The sequence below is a fragment of the Benincasa hispida genome, unplaced genomic scaffold (genome assembly GCF_009727055.1).
Source record: "Benincasa hispida cultivar B227 unplaced genomic scaffold, ASM972705v1 Contig693, whole genome shotgun sequence".
NCBI classification, from domain to species: domain Eukaryota; kingdom Viridiplantae; phylum Streptophyta; class Magnoliopsida; order Cucurbitales; family Cucurbitaceae; genus Benincasa; species Benincasa hispida.
Genome location: NW_024065037.1, coordinates 172034 through 193655, shown reverse-complemented (window position 1 = coordinate 193655; position 21622 = coordinate 172034). Strand labels below are relative to the sequence as shown.

Below are 21622 nucleotides of genomic sequence, written 5' to 3'. Positions count from 1 at the left end.
TTTTTTCAAACCATATACACATATGGAGAAGTGGGTTTAGGTTAAAATGAAGAAGTTAAAAAGAGAAAATTAGAATGAAATCGGAGGAGGAAAACAAAATCCATTGAAGAGAAGATGAATGTGCATGAACATATGAAAAATGTGAAAGAAGTCCTTTAGAGTGATAGCTTGTTTTTGGCATCCAAAAAGTTGTTATAAGGAGAGAGAGAGAGGGACCATGTTTCATGTTCAAGTGAGTGAGAGCTTGTAGAGAAACATTAAAACTTTGGAGTATCTTTCACTTTTCAAAGAGTTATTGGTAGACTTCTTGATTCCTATCATATTTTCAAATAATATTTATAGAAATAATGAAAAAAATACCTCTATCAGTATCTATCACATAGTATCAATGATACATTTCTATAAGTTTCTATTACTAATACACATTGATAGACTTCTATAAACTTTTATAAAAAAAGATTAAATTTTGTTATTTTGTATAAATAATTTTCCTAATTTTTCTATTTTTGAAAATCTACCATAATGTAATGGATTTTTTTTTTAAGAAAAGAAAACAAAAGTAAAAAATGAGATTGATACGACTAATCCACCTGTGTCGAATCGGGTTATAGGTATAGACCCAATTTGGAGTTGGGGTCGATTTTAAGGAAACCTGATTTGACCCGATCTGCTTCAATTCCTTTAATAATTAAGGATGATTTTTTTAATAACCTGACTATCTGACTGACGGTCCCATTTAATTCTTTTGGATTGATAAAAAATAGGACTAGATCTAAAGCGAACATCATTAAAGTTCAATCATCTCTTTAAAGCAATAATTAAGTTTCATTGTTTGAAATCTACTTCTCGTAACATCTGGAGCTTCATGTAATTCTAAATTAATTTTCCTAAATTATACAATTTATAATTTTCCTTTAATTTTAGATTTCTTGAGCCAAATTTAAAATAATTTCAGTAGATAATTAATTTTATTTAGAATATTTTGATAATTAAACTTTTATTCGTAACAATTTAGTCTCTACACTTTCAAAATTGTAACAATTTGATTTTTGGACTTTAAAAAAGTAAGAATTTAGTCGTACTTACAATTTATAATGACTTATAAGTCTCTATCATATAAAATATTTATATGATATAATGTAAATTTTTTATAAGTATAGATTAATAAATTGATTGAGAATCAAATTTATTTATACTATAAAAATTAAATTCTTAATAAAATTAACACTTAACTTTTTATGATTTTTTTTTTTTGACGGGATTTAAGTTCAAAATTAAATTGTTATAAATTTGGAAGTTTTAGGTACTAAAAATGTTTTCCTTAACTATTTATTTTGGGAAAATATTTTAAAACAAATTTATACATACGTGTGTGTGAAGGGATTTTTTTTTATTTTTTTTATTTTTTTGAATAATAAAATAACAACCTTACGTTTTTTAAATCTGAGCCATTCGACCCCTATCACTCATGATCTCTCCCTCTCGCGCTAATTCGCCCAACGCCAGCATTGCCGTCTGCTATTCGCCGCGCAGCCGTCCACCGTCGCCGCTCGCCGGTCTCTCTCTATTCTAACCCATCCATCTCTGTTTGCTTCTCCGGCTACTGCACTGCAGCCACACTGCAGCCGCCGTCACTCGGTCGTCGCTGCCAGTCGAACCCACCGCCGTCGTTGGATTTGGGATTGTGAGTAAGATTTTATGACATTTTTGTGAGTTTTTCTTTAGGATCTTCAATGCCCATTGAACTTTGCCATAGATTTATTGATACTCATAAAATTGGTTGGTAGATCTGTGATTTGGAGGTTTTTGGCTCGCCGTCCTGCAGGCTGGAGGGTGTTTCGATTAGATTTTAGTAAGTTCAAAGTTTTGGAACTCTTTTGGTTTGGTTAATGTTGCCGTAATTTGGGTTTATGAGCGTTCGGGTTCACTAGTTTGTGTGCCTTCGGATTCTCCAGTTTTGTATACCGGGGTACATCTCAGCATGAGTACATCTCTCATGGGTTTAATTGTCCACTCAGAAAGCCATTTGTGTTGTGTGCAACTTTAGTATACTAGATTAGGTCCCACCATTTACATACATTCAGTTGCACATGATTGCATAGCCTTACCCATGGTAGGAGTAGGCTTACTTACTAAGCATTTTAAATGTTCATTTTTTCTTTAAATGTTTTCCACATGGAAAGAATGTACCAGAGTTCTGTTGACGATGTCATAGGACTAGTGTTACTACTTCCGCTTAGTTTCGTGTTTTTCAAATTTGATTTAGATGTTTTGTTGAGAACTATTGAGTTAACATTTTTCATTTTAGATGTTTCTTTTTCATTAATGTTTTTAGGGATCTCGAACTAAACTTTGATTTTAGCATTCTTGAAATTGTCTTAGTGATGTTTTGTTTATTTTACTTTTAAAATTTATTTATTTATTTTAAATTTTAGGGTAAAATGGTCAACTAGCTTTGTTTTTGAAAGTAAATGCATGGAGCAGTGACCCATGTTAGAGATCTTAGAATTGGATTGTATACTAAGGATGGTGACCTATGTTAGTGATTTCAGAAAGTCGGGTCCTTACACTTCCACTCCAGTGATGCAATCTTTAAGCTCAAGTATCTCGTTGCTTTTTCTTTTTTGACCTTGTATGATTAATTAATTCATCTCTCGCTACATATTAAACCTTCTATTTGTATGAGGAATCTGCATTGAAGAGGTCATAGTTTTGTCCCTGATTCTATTAAATTGTGATGCTAATATTATTTAAGCAATGAAGTAAGTGACTGCAGCTTTAGGAATTCTTCTTATTTGGTTTTATGTTTCTACTAAAAGCGATTTGAAGATATTTGATTGAACTATAATCGGAAATTATTTTTTTATTGGCAAAAGGAAATATATCGAGTCTAATGGCTGTGAGGAGACCTGGAGTTATTGCTTTATTTGATGTCGATGGGACTTTAACAGCTCCTAGAAAGGTGAAGAAAAATTATGTTTCCTGATGTTAGTTGATCTTTGGAGTATGAACTTTATTGTATCAGTATTCATTACATCGTTCATATTTGCATATTTTTTCTATAAGGAAAAGTTTGGTAAATTTTCAGGTTGCCACTCCAGAGATGTTGAAATTTATGGGAGAGCTCCGCAAGGTACCTGATTTACTGCATGAGAAGAAACATCTATAGAGAACGTCTTTCTTCTTTTATATTTTTTATTCCTCCCACGTAAACCATAAATATATTTAAGTTTTCTCATCCTTTTAAATACTATAGGTTGTTACAGTTGGTGTTGTGGGAGGATCTGACCTTTCAAAGATATCAGAGCAGCTTGGGAACTCAGGTAAATTTTAAATGGATTTTGGTACTTTGATTTCATGAGCAAGTTATTTGGAACAACTAATTTATAGATGCCAACTGTTGAACGGAACAATTTGTTCTGTATTTTTTGCTCGGAAATTTTTTATATGCATAATATGTATCAGTTTCCAATTATTCATCTCGTTCCTTTATTATGATGTATCAACCATGGTCTTTGCTTGATTTAAAGTAATGTGGAATATTGCTAATCATCATTTTTGTATCCTCTTTCAAGTTTCCCTTTTTTTGATACCAATAAGCTTATGTAGAGCATTAAATAGAGAATGTTTACGATTGCATTGTAATCTAATAATCCATGCTTGTTATGCAGTTATTCATGACTATGATTATGTGTTCTCTGAGAACGGACTCATGGCACATAAAGATGGGAAGCTCATTGGCACTGAGGTATTGGTTGCATCTAGATCTAGATTTTATACAGATAGTTAGATGTCTACTTGGTGATGATGACCTTTCGATGTTGCTCTGATGTTTAATTTATATATGTCATGTGTCTATTATGTATAAATTTGTGTAGATTCTTAGCATCAAGTGACCTTAAGAGCAGGAGAAATCGAGTACAAATTTGTCAATTCCCCATGTTTCAATGGTTATCTACTTTCTGATAAATGTGCATTTTTTTACCTTGCATTTCAAGGATAAAAATCTATGGGGTTAATTGCATTTGATAAGTAAAACTGTGATTAGGAATTTGTTAGCTAAATAGTTATGTTATATAGCATTTCTATCGAGGTTTCGTTGATTTCCAAAGTCATCGTTTACTCTTGATGCTTCCCCTTCATTCCCTTCATGGTAGTTCATGATTTCAAGTAAAATGAATAAAGGAAAACATGCCATAGGAGACCGACTAAAAACTTATGAATAGCCATATTTTCCTTTTAAGACTTGTAATGCCGTGGCTGCTATAGTTTTCTTTAAGCACTTCTCCGACTTGATGTGCTTATTCAACTTAGACTAACTTTCATTTGAATTCCTCGTAACATTTGCTCATGTTACCTTGTTTTTTTGTATTTGCTATCTCTACATCAGTCTGTTCCTTTCCATTTGTACAGAGCTTGAAATTGCATCTTGGAGAAGAAAACCTCAAGGTAATATAAGCTATCCTTTTTTCCTGTATTCCATTTATTTAGAAACCTTTTCCAGGGTGACCTTGGGTTCTCATGTCTGAGGCCATTCTTTATCATCATTTGCACAATCACCTGATATGGAATAAATGATCTCTGATTGAACAAACTGTGAATTTTGAGAGATATTGCACGTAAAGTTATAAAGTTGACTAAAGTGTTGCATGTGCTACTCTGATGGGCCTCCAACTTTATGGGAAAAAAGGGAATGGCACGGCAGGGTATAAAAGGACTTAGGAAGATAAAGGTAGCTGTGCATGTGGAGAGGGAAAGTTTGTCGGAAGGAATCACTATAGCAATCATGAGTCGCAGAGAGAGTGAGTGGGATTTAGCAAGACCCTCATTGAGGGTAAGGAATATATGATAAAGAGGTTCTTGGCAGCTAGATGTTACAAGGGATTCGAGCTGCAAGGTTCATTGGTTATAGAGTCTCATGAATACTTTATCCCGTGCAAAATTATTTGCTTCTAATCAATACCCTTACAGAAAAATAATCACATAGTTTTTGAAAAGAGAGAAACCCTTTTTTTTTTTTTTAAATGAGAGTCAGTAACTGAATTTTCATTAATTGTATGGAAGTACAAAAGGGCAAAGGATGCCATGTGGATTATATAATGCAATTTCACCATGAGATAAGAGAACAGTATGCAATTCACTATGAGACATCTGTAATCACAAAAGAAAAGAGACACGCCTTGAAAACTCTGTATTTATAATTACCTTGTGATTGAGTGTAAAGAGACACATTCCATAAATGTTGTATCCTTTTGTGCTCATGAAAAGCAACTGGTATAAACATCGAATTCTGAAATGACCTAATGCCAAAAATTTGCAGAGTCTTATCAACTTTACGCTTCATTATATTGCTGACTTGGATATTCCTATAAAAAGGTTAGTGGACTGGAGCCATGAAAGTTTTTCTATTGTATTTGATTTCAAATGATATATTTTGTATTACTTATTGTATATTCAGGGGAACATTTATTGAGTTTCGAAATGGGATGCTTAATGTTTCACCAATTGGGCGAAACTGCAGCCAAGAAGAAAGAGATGAATTTGAGAAGTATGATAAGGTGAAAAACTGCAGTCCCATTTGTTGGAAAAACTCATGTCTCAGCTTCTCTGATTTTTAGTTCACATTTTAATTTTGAGGACATGAGATGAGACATCTATTTTGCAATCCACATTCAGGTCCAGAACATACGCCCCAAAATGGTTTCCATCCTTCGGGAGAAATTCGCACATCTTAATTTAACATTCTCCATTGGAGGACAAATAAGCTTTGATGTAAGTAGAGTTTGATTTCGGCAGTATTATCATAACACAAGTAAACAACATGACAGGTATCTATTTTGGTAATGCTAATTATTCAAACACAGGTCTTTCCTCAAGGTTGGGACAAGACATATTGCCTGAGGTACCTTGAAGATTTTCAAGAAATCCACTTCTTTGGCGATAAAACTTACAAGGTTATTATTAGAATGTTTGTCGACCCATTTATCTTGCAGTTTAGTTTTGGTTGATTTTCATTCTTTCGTTGTCATCTCTCTTGTTTAGGAAAAAAAATTCTAGTACTACTATAGTACCAACTTCTTCCTTTCATTATTTGACACTTCATTAGATGATCTATTAATTTATTTTGTAGACTCTACATAATTCTTAAATGCTACTCTCATAACAAACAATGAATGAAGATAACATGGAAAAATTTTCATACTACTGTAGGACTCTTTTCTTATTTAGGATCTTGTAACTCATGGAAAGTATTATCCTTTTAGTGCTATAACCCAATTCTCTGTTTTGTTATTTATACTGAGATATTTCTGCGGCCTTTATTTTTTAACAGGGAGGAAATGATCATGAAATTTATGAATCAGAACGAACTGTAGGCCACAAAGGTCTGCTTCCGCTGTTATTTACTTGCAATTTTTGTCTTTCTTTTCTTTTCTTTTTGTTGCTATATTTTACTAATGCAGGGTGTTTTCTCTTTTAAGTTTGTTTATTTTTGTTTTTTGCAGTTATTAGCCCTGACGACACTGTAGAGCAGTGTCAGGCCATATTTTTCTAACAAGATCCAATATCCGAAGAAGAAAACTTCAATTTTATCTGTACGAATATGCCACATTCTGATTTTACACATAAGTTAATTTATTATGAACGACTATTCAGTTCTATTCATGATTAAGAATGATGAAGGTGTTGGAGACAAATAAATGACGAACTAAAATAGACTACGTTTCTCATTTTTGGTCATCGGTTCATAATGATAGGCTTATTGAATTCAATGGTGATTAAGCTCTAGACTACGATCAATAAATTTGGCTAGAGGGTTGATTGAGCTATGAATTATTAATTGAATCGGGTCGAGTAATTAAAATTGCTCAGGTCATAAGTCCAACTCAATTCAAGCTTATGGTGGAAATTTGGGGCAAAGAAAAGATTGTGCCTCAGCGCAACTTTAGTCCAAGTTCAAACCCAATTTTTGGGTCCAAAAGCAATTAGGTCTAAGTCCATGTAAAGGCCATGAAAACCTCTATAAATGGAGGTTTTACCCGTTCATTTTGGGAGAGATTAAAAAGAATTGAAGATGAAGTGTTAAAACCCTGGAACTCTAAAGTTTTGAAGATTGAAGCTCAGACACTTTGATTGATTTCAAGATTACAATTTTTTGAAGATTGAAGATTTGGAAGATTAAAACTTCATTAAGTTCCAGAAGATCATACCTCTATAATCAATCTCAAGATCATAAGCTTCTCAAGTTTAAAAACTTGGACGATTAAGACTTCATTCAACGTTCAAGAGAACACATCAAAGGAATATATTAAATTTCATACTAAGGCTTTATCCACACAGCGAAGAAAGGGTGAATGGAAGGGGGCAGTTAGTTGGTTGCTTCTTGGTCATGTCCCCTCACAACTAGATATGAATGTCATCCAGGTCAAAACACAAAGGTGGCTCGAGCCACAAGAACTTTTGCTAAAATAATGAAGGAGCCAACACCCCCTACATTCTCTCTTAGACTTGTGCATACCTTTGGGTGTTGAAAAACTCATTGATTCCCGATGTCATGCTACTAAAGGAGATAGGGAAATCTCGTCAAATAGATTGGCACAATGATGGACTTCTTTACCTTTCATTTCTTTTTCTCATACAAGATTTATGTCAAGAAGGGTATAAAGACAATCCTTTTAGAATTTCAAGTGACACTTAGGGACCAACTACTTGTGGTTACTCCAAGGAAATCCAACAATCTGGAGTCTCTTATATAGTAATTTGATTTCATCTTTTGAACAATCAATCAAGAAGGCATCAGACCTTAATATAATGTCAGTTGTGATGGCCAACGTGGCAATAGGTGAAAAAAGAATGGCTAGACTCAAGGTCAACATGCCGATATAGATAGTCAAAGAGAAAGATTATGACATTGCATCTTTGAAGAATCAAATCGAAATCAAATCGAAATTCATGATGCTACAAAATCAAGTCACATGAATGTAGTCAAGAATAATGACAAAGGGAAAATTGTCTTACAAGAAAGTTAATTGGAAAAGTCAACTTTAGTTGTTTCGTTGTCTGTTTATCAATTGCAAAATATGATTGCAATGAGAGCTCAATATGGTGGGCCTACTCAATACTCCCTCTTGTATTCCAAGTCGTATATAAGGAGGATTGAAAACTTAAGAATGTCGAATGGACCAACCACCCAAGTTTTAACATTTTGACAGAAAGGGCACCCAAAGCAACATGCACATTTCATTGAAACATGCAAAAATGCTGGTACACAAGGAGATTTAATGGTCAAATAGTTTGTTCAAACATTTAAAAGAAACACATTCAATTGATACACCAATCTCGTGCTTGAAACTATTGATAGAGTTGGGAGCAACTTGAAAGAGAATTCCTTAATTGCTTCTATAGCACAAAGCGTATTGTTAGCATGATAGAGCTTACCACTACTAAAAGATAGAAAGGGAACCAATCAACGACTACATTAATCGTTAGAGAGCCTTGAGTTTTGATTGCAAAGATAGATTGATTGAATTATTACGGTGGAAATCTGCACTCAAGGAATGTACTAGGTACTCCTTTATATCCTACAAGGGATAAAAACCTAGACTTTTGAATAATTAACAATTCGATCTCATGATATTGAGCTAAGCATTGCTATTAAAGGTAATAACAATCTATTGGTCCAAGAAGTCAAGAAAGAAAAAAAAGAAGTGAAGAGCAACCAGAAGATTTGGAAGGGTGCTACTGGAGAAACCATGGTTGATAATACGACTCCTTTATGGGATTACATTGGAATGTCTTGGTGTTCATTGCCTCATCATGAAGACATGAAGCCAATATAGAGATGATGTTTGAAGGTATAAAAAAAAGCCTAAAAAAGCAGTTTAAAATGTTATCAAGCCCAAATGTCAAAGCTTTTGACAAAAATGTGCTACTTCGATCATTCCAAGTTGGCGATTTGGTTTTGGTGGTTAAACGACTCATCATTTTAACAGGACATAATGAGAACAAATTGATGTGTAAATTGGATGACCCTTTTGTTGTTAAAGAGGTCTACACAAATAGAATATCCAAGATCGTGGATAAAGATAGATAATGAATTAGTTCAATTCATGGAAAGTTTCTTAAAAGATTCTACCTAGACGTAAGAGTATAAATTGCATGTTGCTCTGGCTGCATGAGCTTAAAAGGTGAACGTCTATAAAGTAAAAAAAAAAGAAAAAAAAAAGAAAACATTCTTTGAAATACATTATGACTTGATCTCAAGCACCTTAAAGTATAATTTAAGTGCAGTTACATCAGTAAAAAAAAAAAAAAAAATCTTTCAATTGAGTTAAATTAGAATATTTTGGGCATTAATCTAGAATCCCATAATTACATTAGGGAATCAATAATAATGAATACGTTATAAGAGTTCGATAAAATCAGGCTTCCACTTAAAGTTTCTTAACTCTTCATGTGCGACCTCTATGCTTTCATGAATGTTCATAGCCAACGTTTTGACATCTTCATCGTTCAGAGTAGGGATGTTTTTAATAGCACCAATTTCTTCCTGCACCTTAGCAACTTTAAGCTCTTTTTCATATATGATCTTCATTTCTTGTAAGCTAAATTCAATAGTCTTTTAGGCTTGACCTTCGTATTCCACAATTTGTCAATATGAGTCTTAGAGATGGCGATGAATATTTTCATTATCTCTAGTTTAAGGCTTGAGACATTTTCAAAAGGAGTACGCACGAGCTTCTTTTGAATATTTTCCCACATGGCTAAGGTTGCATGTGTTGGGGTTGATGCTCTAAAGTTTCGTGTCTTGTAGTTTGTAAACAGTATGTACAAACACTTATGTTGTTAATATATGATATTTACTTCACATCTTGTATTTTGCTCGATTAATTGTTTTATTTGCTTTACCACAAACCAATAAACATAAAATCCCTGGTTATTTGTATGTGACTCAAGCATGTATGTGGTGACATATAAGTGAATCATGTCTTGAGTGATAACCAAAATGGTCTGTAGTAAATGGACAAAGGAGGGAAACCTTATCCTGGTAACGCTATGGACGTGACCCGCTTTGTGGAATGGTCACAAATATTGTGACTTGTCACAGATGGTCTGATCCTGATTCTTCTGATTTGGGAGCTAGGAACTCAGCTACACAAGATGAAATTCACTCCTTCCCCGAGGCAAAGGTAAGTAGATAGATGGCTCCTTTAAGGGTTGATTCCGGGGCTTGAACGATGTGGCGTCACACACCTTCTCCTGGCCCGAGAGGTGTTCACACATAGTTGGATTATGTTGTATTGTTCATTAGAGGAATCAGTAGTACTTAAAGAGTGAGATGTAACTACAGGGAAAAAAACGGTAAATTGGCCCAGTTGTACTTATGAGCATCTGTGAAGGGTCATCGTACTCATGATTGGTTATATCCGATGAACACAGAAATATATCTGTGGTAAGAAGAGTTCAGTTGTTGGTCTTTAGTGGAATCACTGACAGTTAACGGATGGTGGATCTCGTGGCTAAAGAGTTTAGTCAGTTATTCACGTACCATTGGAGCTTCGAGCCACAGGTCCATTAGGTCCCCTGGGTAGCTTGGATAAAGTCGAGAACCAGTGTTTGGGTTAATTTGAAAGGTTCAAATTGACAAGAGGAAGTTTAATTATATATGATATAATTGGACTGGTTAATTATATATGATATAATTGGCTAAATGTATGAGATACATTATTTTGGAGGAAATTAGATATAAATATGATTTATATCAAATAGAGGAGAAAATACTATAGTAGATATGTGATATCAAACTATAAGATATAAATATAATATGATTATATTTATTAATTAATTAATTGATTAATTATATGATAATTAATCATTTTTTTCCACGTTCGGATGTGGGTAGTGGGCAGTGTTAGTTATGATAACCGATGGGTTAAAAATAAAAAGAGTTTTCATTTTCAATAGTGCATTCAATATTTCTTCGACCGCCCAAAAAGAATTTGCAAAGCGCGCATTGGTGATTCAAAACGATCGCTTGAGAGCCTATACGATAGCGTTTCCGCCTAAACGATCGTATACCTCGCGCCTAAACGATCGTACACTTTCACTTATACGATCGGATAGCTTCTCGAAATGACCGTATAGTGTACCGATTTAGCTAAATGATCGTATACCTTTTCTTAAACGATCGTTTAGCAAATCCTACATGATTGTGTTGCTCCTCTATGCAATAAGCACTTCTGCTATACGATAGCATTGTTTTCTCTCCCACTTGCTTATCACCTACATGACTCGTTTTTCCTCTGTCCTCTACCAAATTCACCAAAGCCCACCCTTTGGGTTTTCACTCCGAGAATACCCGGGACTCATTAGTTGTGGTGTTGTCCCTGTTGGGGCGTTCGTGTTCGCGTTGATTGTGCTGTTGCAGTCGACGTTCCCGCCGGGTGTTGGTAGATCTCTTGGAGGGTTTTCACTGCATTGGGGTTCTAAAGTTCGAAGACAGTCTTCAACTGGTATGGAATCCTTTCCCTGTTATTTATTTTCTTCTGAGCATGCCGATAATTAGATTTATGTGTATAACTGTATGTGTTGAATGTATATCCTTTGTATTTCAGTCATGATGAGATCGGAGCGATTTGAACACGCTCATGGAACTCTCGATATGAGATCCTTCAACATGTTGCTAGAAGTTAGAAATCATAGCATCGATACAGTATAAGGAGGCCTTGAGGTCTCCATCAATTAGTTTTTTTTTGTACGTCTATTGAGTCTATTCATAAATCTTGAGGGACTAGAACAGGGTAAGATTTTCTCTATTAAAGGTACTTTGGAACAACCAACTTCCTTGGTTGAAGATTCCAAAGCTTCGAAAGCCCCAACATCTACTTTCTTTTGCCACGAAAAATGTCTTTAGAAATGTTAAGAGGATAAGAGAGGTTTTTAACTTGTTCAACAAGCGAAGCTTTATATGTACCGATCTCTTCGACGATAGAGTCAAAGCATGAGGTCTCACCAAGGGGTTCTTTGCTATGCTGTCTTGCAAGTTCTTAAAGAGAATTGTTCAAATGTGACTAGAAGAAAAAATAAACATATATTATCTTCTAGTAAAAAAAAAAAAAAAAAAAAGGGAAAGAACATAAAGAGAAGATATATGTAAAAATAGTATAGGAGCACTAGGAACATCTGAAGTATTTAGAACTCCTTTAATGAAATCATCATCAGACACCATTTCCTTCTTCGGGAGTCTTTTCTAATGATGATCACTGGTACTATTATGACTCTCTTCTCCGTGAATGAAAACATCCTTTTGAGGAGTAAGAGCTACTTCTTCAATTAAACAAATTTTCTTACACATGGGTTACTCCCTTCGTTCTTAGGTAACCTAGATCAGGACGGAGAAGGAATAGAACTTCCCACTAATTGATGCCTATTTTCTTTAACATAATTCTCATGTTTTTATGTGTGTAGTAACTTGGTTGTAAATGCCTTTTTACCCTTTATTCTATAAACGTTCTTAATGGGTGGTCTAGCAATACTCTTGTTCAAAAGAGTCACCTTGTCCTCAAGGTGAAAATTCGGGAATTGCTGTTGGAGTAAAGCTTGGGACTCCCAAGTAACTTCATGATCAGGATGCCCTTTCCATTCGACAAGACATTCCTACTCTTGTTTCCTCTCATTACAGTGGATCTGAGACATTTTTCTTGGTTCGAGAACGCATTCTAATTCATCATTCAAAAGGGAAAGATCCTACTATATGATGTGTTTGTCGCTAATCGGTTTCTTTAATTGAGAGACATGGAAGACTGGATGAATTTGGGCCGATGATGGTAGATAGTAAATAAGCGAGCTCTCCCACATAGCCTATGATATGAATGGACCAAAGAATTTATGGGCCAATTTCTCACAACATTTCTTAGCCAAGGATTTCTGGTGGTAGGGTCTAATCTTCAAATATCCCAATCCCCCATATCAAAAACCATATCACAGTGGTAGGCATTTGTGAACTTCTTCATTTGATTTTGCGTGTGGATCAGGTGATCCTTTACAGCCACTAAGGTCTCATCCCTGGTTTGTAATTTCTATTCAACGGAGTAGTTCACTGTTTTTTCTGACTATCCATAAGATATAATTGGTGGTGAGGGTTGACCATATAACACCTGTTAAGGGGTAGTCTTAAGTGAAGCATGGTACAACGTGTTGTACCAGTATTTTGCCTACGACAAGTCGTCACTCCAGGATTTCGGTTTCTTACTGCACAAACAATGCAAATAAAATTCCAAACTCTTTTTTACCACCTCTGTTTGTCCATCTTCTGGGGGTGGTGCGCTGTACTATGCTTCAATTGGGTACCTAGCAATCGAAAATGCTCTGTCCAAAAATGATTGAGAAACACCTGATCCCGATCTGACACAACTGACTTAGGGTACCTATGGTGTCACACCACTTCTTTTACAAACATAGTAGCCACGATTTTTACGAAGTACGGATGGGACAAGGCGATGAATGGGCATATTTGCTCAACCAGTCCACTGATAACTAGTGGAAATACACGTTATTATAGCTCAAATAAGTAAAACAATGAGAGAATACGATGGTAAAATAAGCAATATTATGTCTAAAAGCGCTAAACTGAAAGGAATTGCGATCACAAGTGCCCATCGCATAAATCAGTTAATTTACTTATTTTGTGGAGGAAAAATGCGATGACGCATATGAAATTGCGATCCAAAGGAACAAGTTATCAGTGCGCTTGAAGATTGCAATCACAAGACATGCGATTGTGAGAAGTTTCTTAAAAAGGCGGCGCATAAAGATTGCGCATCAAGGTGACAACATAATAAATCATGATGGGACAGAAAGCTGATAATAGTCGAATCCGAATTTAGTTGACAAGCCGTTAAAGCCACACTATAGCAAGTACACTTAACTTTCGGTGTCCATTAATCGACGCATCAGAGCAGGGGAATTAATGACGCCCATCATTGCAATCATTAGCAAGAAAGGCTACTTCACCTTGAACTCTATAAATACCGAAGGCCACCAGTGTAAAAGGGTTAACGAGCTTAGGAGTAGAGAATCAGTTAGTCTGTTCACGCACATACCCATACATATACTTAGAGGACGGAGAAGAGCAAGGAAATGAGAAAGCTGAGAGATCATTCCCGGACAGATCGAGAGACTGTCGAAAAGCGTTACAAAGGAGAGGAGGCCAACACTTGCGAGATCAAGAATACACATCTTGAACAGAGTTGGAGTGAACAAGAGCAGTGTAAAAGGCCACGGGAAGGAAGACATTGCTTACCGAGCTTCTTATCTCTCAAATTCATTTGTTATTTTGTATTCAGTACTTTACTTACAGAAAATGGAAATCTCATTTCAATCTATGTTCAATGTCTCCATACCATGCATGAGTAGCTAAATTTCTGAATGGGTTGAGAAGTACTTAGCTGGCATGACTTGAGATTTACATTTTATGTGATCATCTTGTCTTATGTACGTGTCATTCATCATTTGGACATACTTAAGAGAGTAGTCTAAAGATAGAATCTAGGCTTGAAAGAGTCAGATTAGAATCTAGGCTTGAGAGAGTCAGATTAGAATCGCATAAGCAAGAAATAGGGACTTAGACATAAGCTCTATTGTTATCTACACATCGTATGTACCCTAGAAATAGGAATGATTGTATGCAGTCACCTTGTTTTATGTGTTCATCATTCATCATCGCATAAGACAAGAGTAGAGGCTTAGAAATAAGTCCTATTGACTGTTTCGTATACAGATCACATGCGTCTTAGAAATAGGAATAATAGCATCTGCATTGAGAAATGTAGTACTAATATTTGTGTGTAGCATGATCGCATAACTTGTGCACAATCTTAGAAAATGTTAGCTCAATCCCTTCTCAACCCCTTCGTCACATACTCATTGTAACTCTACGCTTTCATCAACTCTGTGTTCAACTCCGTCGCATAGGAAATTCTCAATCAAAGCACTATCCACTTCATTTATTTACCACCGCAATAGAATCAAAGAGTCTGTCGCATATTTACTCAGTAGTCCCTGTGTTTGACCCTGGACGTACTAGGAAACCTAAGAAGGCTTATACTTAGGTCTTGTTAGGAAAACTTGCATGATCACCGCAAACTCACACCATAACGCATCACAATTACACGCATCTCCACCTCGATAGAAACAACATCGTACCCCTTCGAGCAGGGAAGGCCCTCCACGAAATCCATAGAAATATCTTCCCATGTGCGACTGGGGATAGGTAAAGGTTGCAATAACACAGCTGGAGACATGGCTTGTATCTTATTTTATTTACAAATGGCGCACTCGACCACGTATTTCTTCACATCGGATTTTATACCATCACAATACAGTTCAACCAATAGTCATTTGTGTGTTCACAAGTGCCTCGAGTGTTCCCCAATAACTAAACTATGAAAGGTTTAAAGTATCGTGGAAAGTAAACGGGAATCTCGAGAAAGAACCATATGTCCCCTATAGAACAACCGTCCTTGGCGTACTGTACACCGTGGGACATTATCACTGTCCTCAGACACTTGATCCAAGATAGCCTTCAGTTTTGTATCCTCCTGTACCTTTTTGTCCACCACACTCAGGTTAATTAAGGAAGGAACAAAAATGATGTTCAATTGAGCCTTACTTGGTATTCGAGAAAGCATCTGCAACCTTGTTTCCAGGCCCTGCCTGATAAAGGATCTCAAAGTTGTAACCCATCAATTTCGTGACCCACTTCTGGACCCCTGATGAAATTTTCCGCTGTTCAAGAATATGTCTGAGTGCCTTTTGATTAGTATATAATATAAAGTGATGTACCTACAAAAAATGATGCCATTTCTCCATTACCAACACAATTGCCATCCTTCTTGCTTGTATGCAGAATTTCCCCTCGCTGCCGACAATAAGTTCTGGCTAAAGAAGGCTATGGGCCTTTTATTTTGGGACAAAATGACCTTAATCCCATGTCGGAGGCGTTAGTTTCAAACTTAAATGATATACTGAAATCTAGAAAGGCTAACACTAACAAAGTGATCATGGTTTTCTTCAATGATTCAAACGCGCAGGTGGCCTCGTTAGACCAAGTGAACCTGTTCTTCTTTGTCAATCTTGTCAACGGTGCAGCAATAACCCCATAGTTCACCACACAACGTCTATAATAACTGGTCAAACCTAGAAATCCTTTCAGTTCCTTCACATTACGCAGAACTATCCATTGCACCATGGCACAATTTTTTTCTTTGTTTGCTTTGACCCCTCAGGCCGACACCCAATGCCCTAGATACTCAATTCGATCTTTTGCAAACTGACACTTCTTTTTGTTCGCATACAGACAATGCTTGCGAAGGAGTCGGAAAACCACCGTGAGATGTTCCAAGTGCGTGGCCACATCAATGCTGTACACAAGAATGTCATTAAAGAAAACAAGTAAAAATTTACGAAGATAGGGGCAAAAAACCTGGTTCATTAGTTCTTGAAATGTTGTCGGCACGTTGGTCAACCCAAACAGCATGACTAGAAATTCGTAGTGACCCTCGTGATTTTGCAACGTCGTCTTTCTCACATCCTCCAGCCACACCCTTATCTGATGATACCTTGACTTTAAATCTATTTTTGAAAAAACATGTGCACCATTAAGTTCGTCCAGCAACTCGTCAATCATCGAAATAGGGAACTTATCCAACACCGTCGCATGATTCAATGCTCGGTAATCCACACCAAAGCGCCAACTCCCATCTTTCTTCTTCACTAGGATCATTGGGCTGGAAAACGGACTAATACTTGGTCGTATAATCCTAGAATCCATCATTTCACTAATCAGTATTTCAATTTCCATCTTTTGTGCATGTGGATAGCGGTAGAGTCTCATATTGATTGGGTCTCTATTCACTTTCAACTAAACGCGATGGATTATTTGTCGCGTGGGGGGTAGCCCATTCGACATGATGAACACATCATCGTGTTCTTCTATAGTTTCAGTGACCACTAATTCCCTGTCCTTTCTGGAAATCCTCAATACTTGAAAGTCAACCAAAAATCCTTGGTCTTCTGGCTGCCACATCTTGGCTAGATTTTTCAGAGAAACTTTTATATGGGCTAGTGTCAGATCTCCCTTGATCACCACCTTCGACTCCCCCATCGTAAATGTCATGATTAGATCCTTTCAGTCGACCGTCATAGCTTCTTGTTTAGGGAGCCATTGCATGCCTAAGACCATGTCTAAGTTCTCCAGTTCGGAAGATAAACATTCATTGACAAACATGATCTCCAACAAACTGACTGACTCCTCTGCACATCCCTTTGCCATGTATGGCCTCCCAGAGCCTAAGATGGCTCCATAGTTTGTGGTTTCGGTAAGTGGGAGGTTGAGGAGCTCCACCGTGCGTAGAGCGATAAAGTTATGGGTTTCCCCACAGTCCACCATTACCACAATTTCTTGGTCCTTTCAGTTTAAACGTGCCCGGGGTAGTGAGTCCAACCACTGAGTTTAGCGATAACTTCACCAGGGACTAACTTCCAACATACGATCTTCCATTACTACGTCTTCCATCTCTATATCTTCCAGATCATCGGTTACCACACGTAAACACAACTCTTTGTTTTTGCAACGATAGCCTTTACTGAATGGTTCACCACAACCCTTTTTCCCTCCGAGCTTGCAATTCTAAATTCGTCCACCTACGAAATTGGGATTCTCGGTGATTCGTTTAAGAAATAGGCCCTGGGTGGGGATTTTTCTGCCAACATGACAGTACGTGTTGCCATCCCTTCTGAGTCCTTGACCATTGGCTTTTGGGCCAATTTCCAGTCTTTTCCATACAGGTCTGGGTTCGAATAGGTCGCTTCAATTCGATCTTCTGCTAATTGGGTCGTATCCATGGTTTCCTCTAGGCCCACAAGCCTCATAGAGAAAACTTCTTATGAAATCATCATATCCAGGCCATTTGTGAATATACTTATCAAAACGTCCTCCACCAAGAGCAGACAGTTCTTCAACAATTCAAATGCGTAGGTGGCCTTGTCAGACCAGGCGAACCTGTTCTTTCTTGTCAATCTTGCCCTAGGATGGGGTGTATCTTCTCCACTGACTTTTCCAACGCAGCTAACCACTAGATCTCCTGCTTAATATTCTCGATATTAGCCTCCGTCGCACTCAGTCACTCTTCCATCTGCTTTTGCATCATTTTCTTCCACTTCTCTAGGTTTCCTAAAGCTCTGATACCACTTGTAAGAATTCTTCCTTACTACCCAATATTCAAGTACGATAATAAACCAAAACACAGGGAAAATGAGTTCGACTACTAAGAAAAATTAGGATACATGAAACACTATAGCCAACTAAGAGGGCTGCTCTCTCCATAGTGAACTATCGTGTAGTGCTATCGTATAGAGCCTCTTCACATCTTTGAGCGCCCGCACAAAACCACACGATCGTGTAGTGCTATCGTATAGCACCTCTTCACATCGTTCAGTGCCCGTAGCTACTGTATAGGTAGATCTCGTTGTGAAAGATCGATTACTAGCTAGCGTTTATACCTCAATGATAATATTTGAGCAGAGGCTGAAAAATTGGAATCTACAGCTAGGCCTTCTTCACTTGTTTCTTCAATTACATCTTAATTTCAACTCTAATAACTCCAAATAAATTAAAAACTCTTGAGAACACATAAGCTCATGAATCAAGAGCCAATTAAAAATTTAATAAAGAAATTAAAGAGAAATTAAATGCCAAAACTCAGAAAACTATATTAGTGCACCATGTTCATATAACTCATGAAAAACACCCACCACACCAAAATTAAACCAAATCGAGTGCTTAAATAATGCTCTGATACCAATTGTTAGAGTATATCAGCATGCAGCAGAAGCAACAAGGATTAATAAGAACTCTAATTCATTAATTTTGGCAGTAACTAAAGCATGCTCATCAATCACAAGTGGGTTTGAAGCCATACCTTTGTAAAACTCCTTGAAATCTTGATTCTCAGCTGTAATCTTCTCCAGAACTTGTTGTGAACCACCTTAAGATCTTCCTCACTATTCTCTTGGAGCTTTAGAATGAGTTGTGAGACTCAAAATTAGCTTGAATGAAAGGAAACTTGAAGGAGAACACATTGCTACAACCCACTTGAAGAACAACTTCTTCAGCCCGAATTTTTAGCAAAAACTCTTTAGATGCATGTCTCAATTCCACTCCAATCTTCTTTATTTATTGCAGGTCTTTCATGCAAAGAAGATAGCTACATGAGATGCAACTCATGCTTGGAGTTATTGAAACCAAAATAAGTGGGTTTGGTGTGAGCTAGTTGAAGGTTTAATGGAAAAAACCAAAATTTCATTTTGTGTTATTTTTCCAAATTTTCAATTTTTACCAAATGATTTCAAAATAAATTTGATTTAAAAATTAAAAATATTATTAATTTCATAAATTAATTTTCTAATAAAATTAATAAATAATTATTTCAATAATTCAATTAATTCTAATTAATTTAATATCATATATTAAATTGATTTTACACAAATCCACCTTCATATATTTAAATCATATTTAAATATAAATTCTCCCATTTCGTTTAATTCTAATTTGAACGCTTCAAATTAACTTATTATACTACTCTAAAGCAAATCCATTTATGAGCTAATAGGGGGACCTCGCAGACCTACAGATCATGGGCTCCAATAATCCAAGATTAATTGGCTAAACTCATTACACCGAATTAACCCCATTCGTTAACTAATGGGGCACTCCATTAAAACCCATAGTTGAACTCACCTCACTGTAAATATATTATGTCCATTTGATATAACCATGATCAGTAAGTCGATCCTTCACAAGTTGTTTGTAATTACAGCTGGCTCAAGATCACCGTTTTACCCTTGTGAATATATCTCGTTTCTTAAGTTCCCACTGACCCTCTAATGAACAATTTAAGTCATAATACTTATGAATCAAGTCCTTTCTCTATCATGAGAACAACCTATCTGCTAACCCTAAATCGGGTAGGAGTGAATTCCATCTTGTAGAGCTATGTCCCCAACTATTCATCTGGTCTTATCCTCAAAATGGAAGGCTTATTGAGCAGTGTTGTTGGACTACTCTCACCCATGCAGATCAAAAGATAATCCCGAACAAACAGGAGTTCGTAGCTAGCTCAGGATTAAGATCGACTTATCCTAGATTACTTAAAATGAAATAGTCAGTTTTAACAGTAAACAGTTATAAAGAAAAGTGACTATTTTGTGGTCCAGTCTATATGCAAACTCATTGCATAAGATGCCCCCACTCACAGTCTCTACATGAATGATCTGTGGATCACATTATTTGTATTACCTACAAAATGGGCCGCATCCAATAGTGTTACCAAGATGATATACCCAATTTCATCCGTATACTTATTAGACCATTTAGGCTAAATACTATTAACTTGATCCTGTTTATGTCACCATATAAAGTTAAAGTATTCACACTATAACCATTGATATGTTTATTGGATTTTCATAATAGAATGCAAAATCAATAACTTTATTGAATAAATTACTCAATAATATTTTATTTATAAATAAAATGTTTAACACGAATTGTGAGTTCTAGGACATTCCCAACAATTACGGACATAACAAACATATAAGAAATTTGAGTCGTCAATTCATCAATCCTATATGCTTATGCTAGAATTTAATTCAAAGAAACAAAGAAACAGAAAGATTCAATAAAAAATCCATACAAATCTCCAAGATTCATCAGTGGGCATGGTGTTACCAATCCGGGAGCCGATATGATAACATGACCTGCAATAGTGTCGAATGCTTCAATGCTATTACCAAATAAGCAAGAGTGTTGCCAATAACTTTGTTACTGGAATACATAAGAGGTCTACTTCAAGGTTGGTACCCACTTTCAGGGATAATAGAGAGGTTGTTCTCTTAAATGTTGACCTCGGGTCTTGAACAAGGGGTCCCATCCTCTCATTGGCACGAGAGGGATCGGATCACAAACCAATTGTTCATTAGAGGATCAGTGGGACTTAAGGAACAAGTGGTAATCTCGGGGGTAAAATAGCCATTTGACCCAACCGTTATTACGAGTAACCTGTGAAGGGTTAACTTACTTATCATGGTTATATTGAGTGGACACAATATATCTACAGTGAGGGGAGTGTGAAAACTTATAGAAATACAAGTTATTTATGCCGTTTTATTTAGATTATGTGGCAAAAAGAAGGAAAAAGTTGCGTCGACCGTATATAAACTGGGTTAGAAACGCAAAAGTTGTAAACTGTCGTAAGTACACCCGTTAACCCCATTGCAATGGCAAAATGGAATGTCCAAGTCTTTGTTTTGTAGGAAACCGGTCACCACATGCAACAATCGCTCGAGGACAAAAAGAGCAACGCATTCGCACTACATGCGACGATCAATCGAGAACGAAAAAGAACAACGCAATTGCAGCGCATGCGATGATTGATCATGGACGCAGACGATTAACGCATTTGCACCGCATGTGACAATCGATAAAAAGATCAACGCAATTGCACTGCATGCGGTGATTAATAGCAGATGAAAAGAGCGACGCATTCACAAAGACTTCTGAAATTGTACA

General features: G+C 36.3%; 1 protein-coding gene across 5 annotated transcripts; it reads left to right on the top strand.

Moving 5' to 3' along the window:
* The first annotated feature begins 1438 nt into the window (after positions 1-1438).
* Positions 1439-6728, top strand: LOC120069935 (phosphomannomutase). 5 transcript variants are annotated; one of them, XM_039021778.1, is made up of 13 exons: positions 1440-1684; positions 1788-1852; positions 2877-2962; positions 3089-3133; positions 3257-3323; positions 3672-3748; positions 4414-4449; positions 5321-5376; positions 5459-5558; positions 5677-5772; positions 5865-5954; positions 6332-6383; positions 6504-6728. In XM_039021778.1, exons 3-13 carry the CDS (start codon positions 2894-2896, stop codon positions 6551-6553), a joined length of 738 nt encoding a protein of 245 aa, XP_038877706.1. In that variant the 5' UTR covers positions 1440-1684; positions 1788-1852; positions 2877-2893; the 3' UTR covers positions 6554-6728. The 5 variants fall into 5 exon arrangements, with proteins under 5 accessions (XP_038877705.1, XP_038877706.1, XP_038877702.1 ...); XM_039021774.1 differs by having other exon boundaries at positions 6480-6728; XM_039021776.1 differs by having other exon boundaries at positions 1440-1688; positions 6480-6728.
* The last annotated feature ends 14894 nt before the right edge of the window (positions 6729-21622 follow it).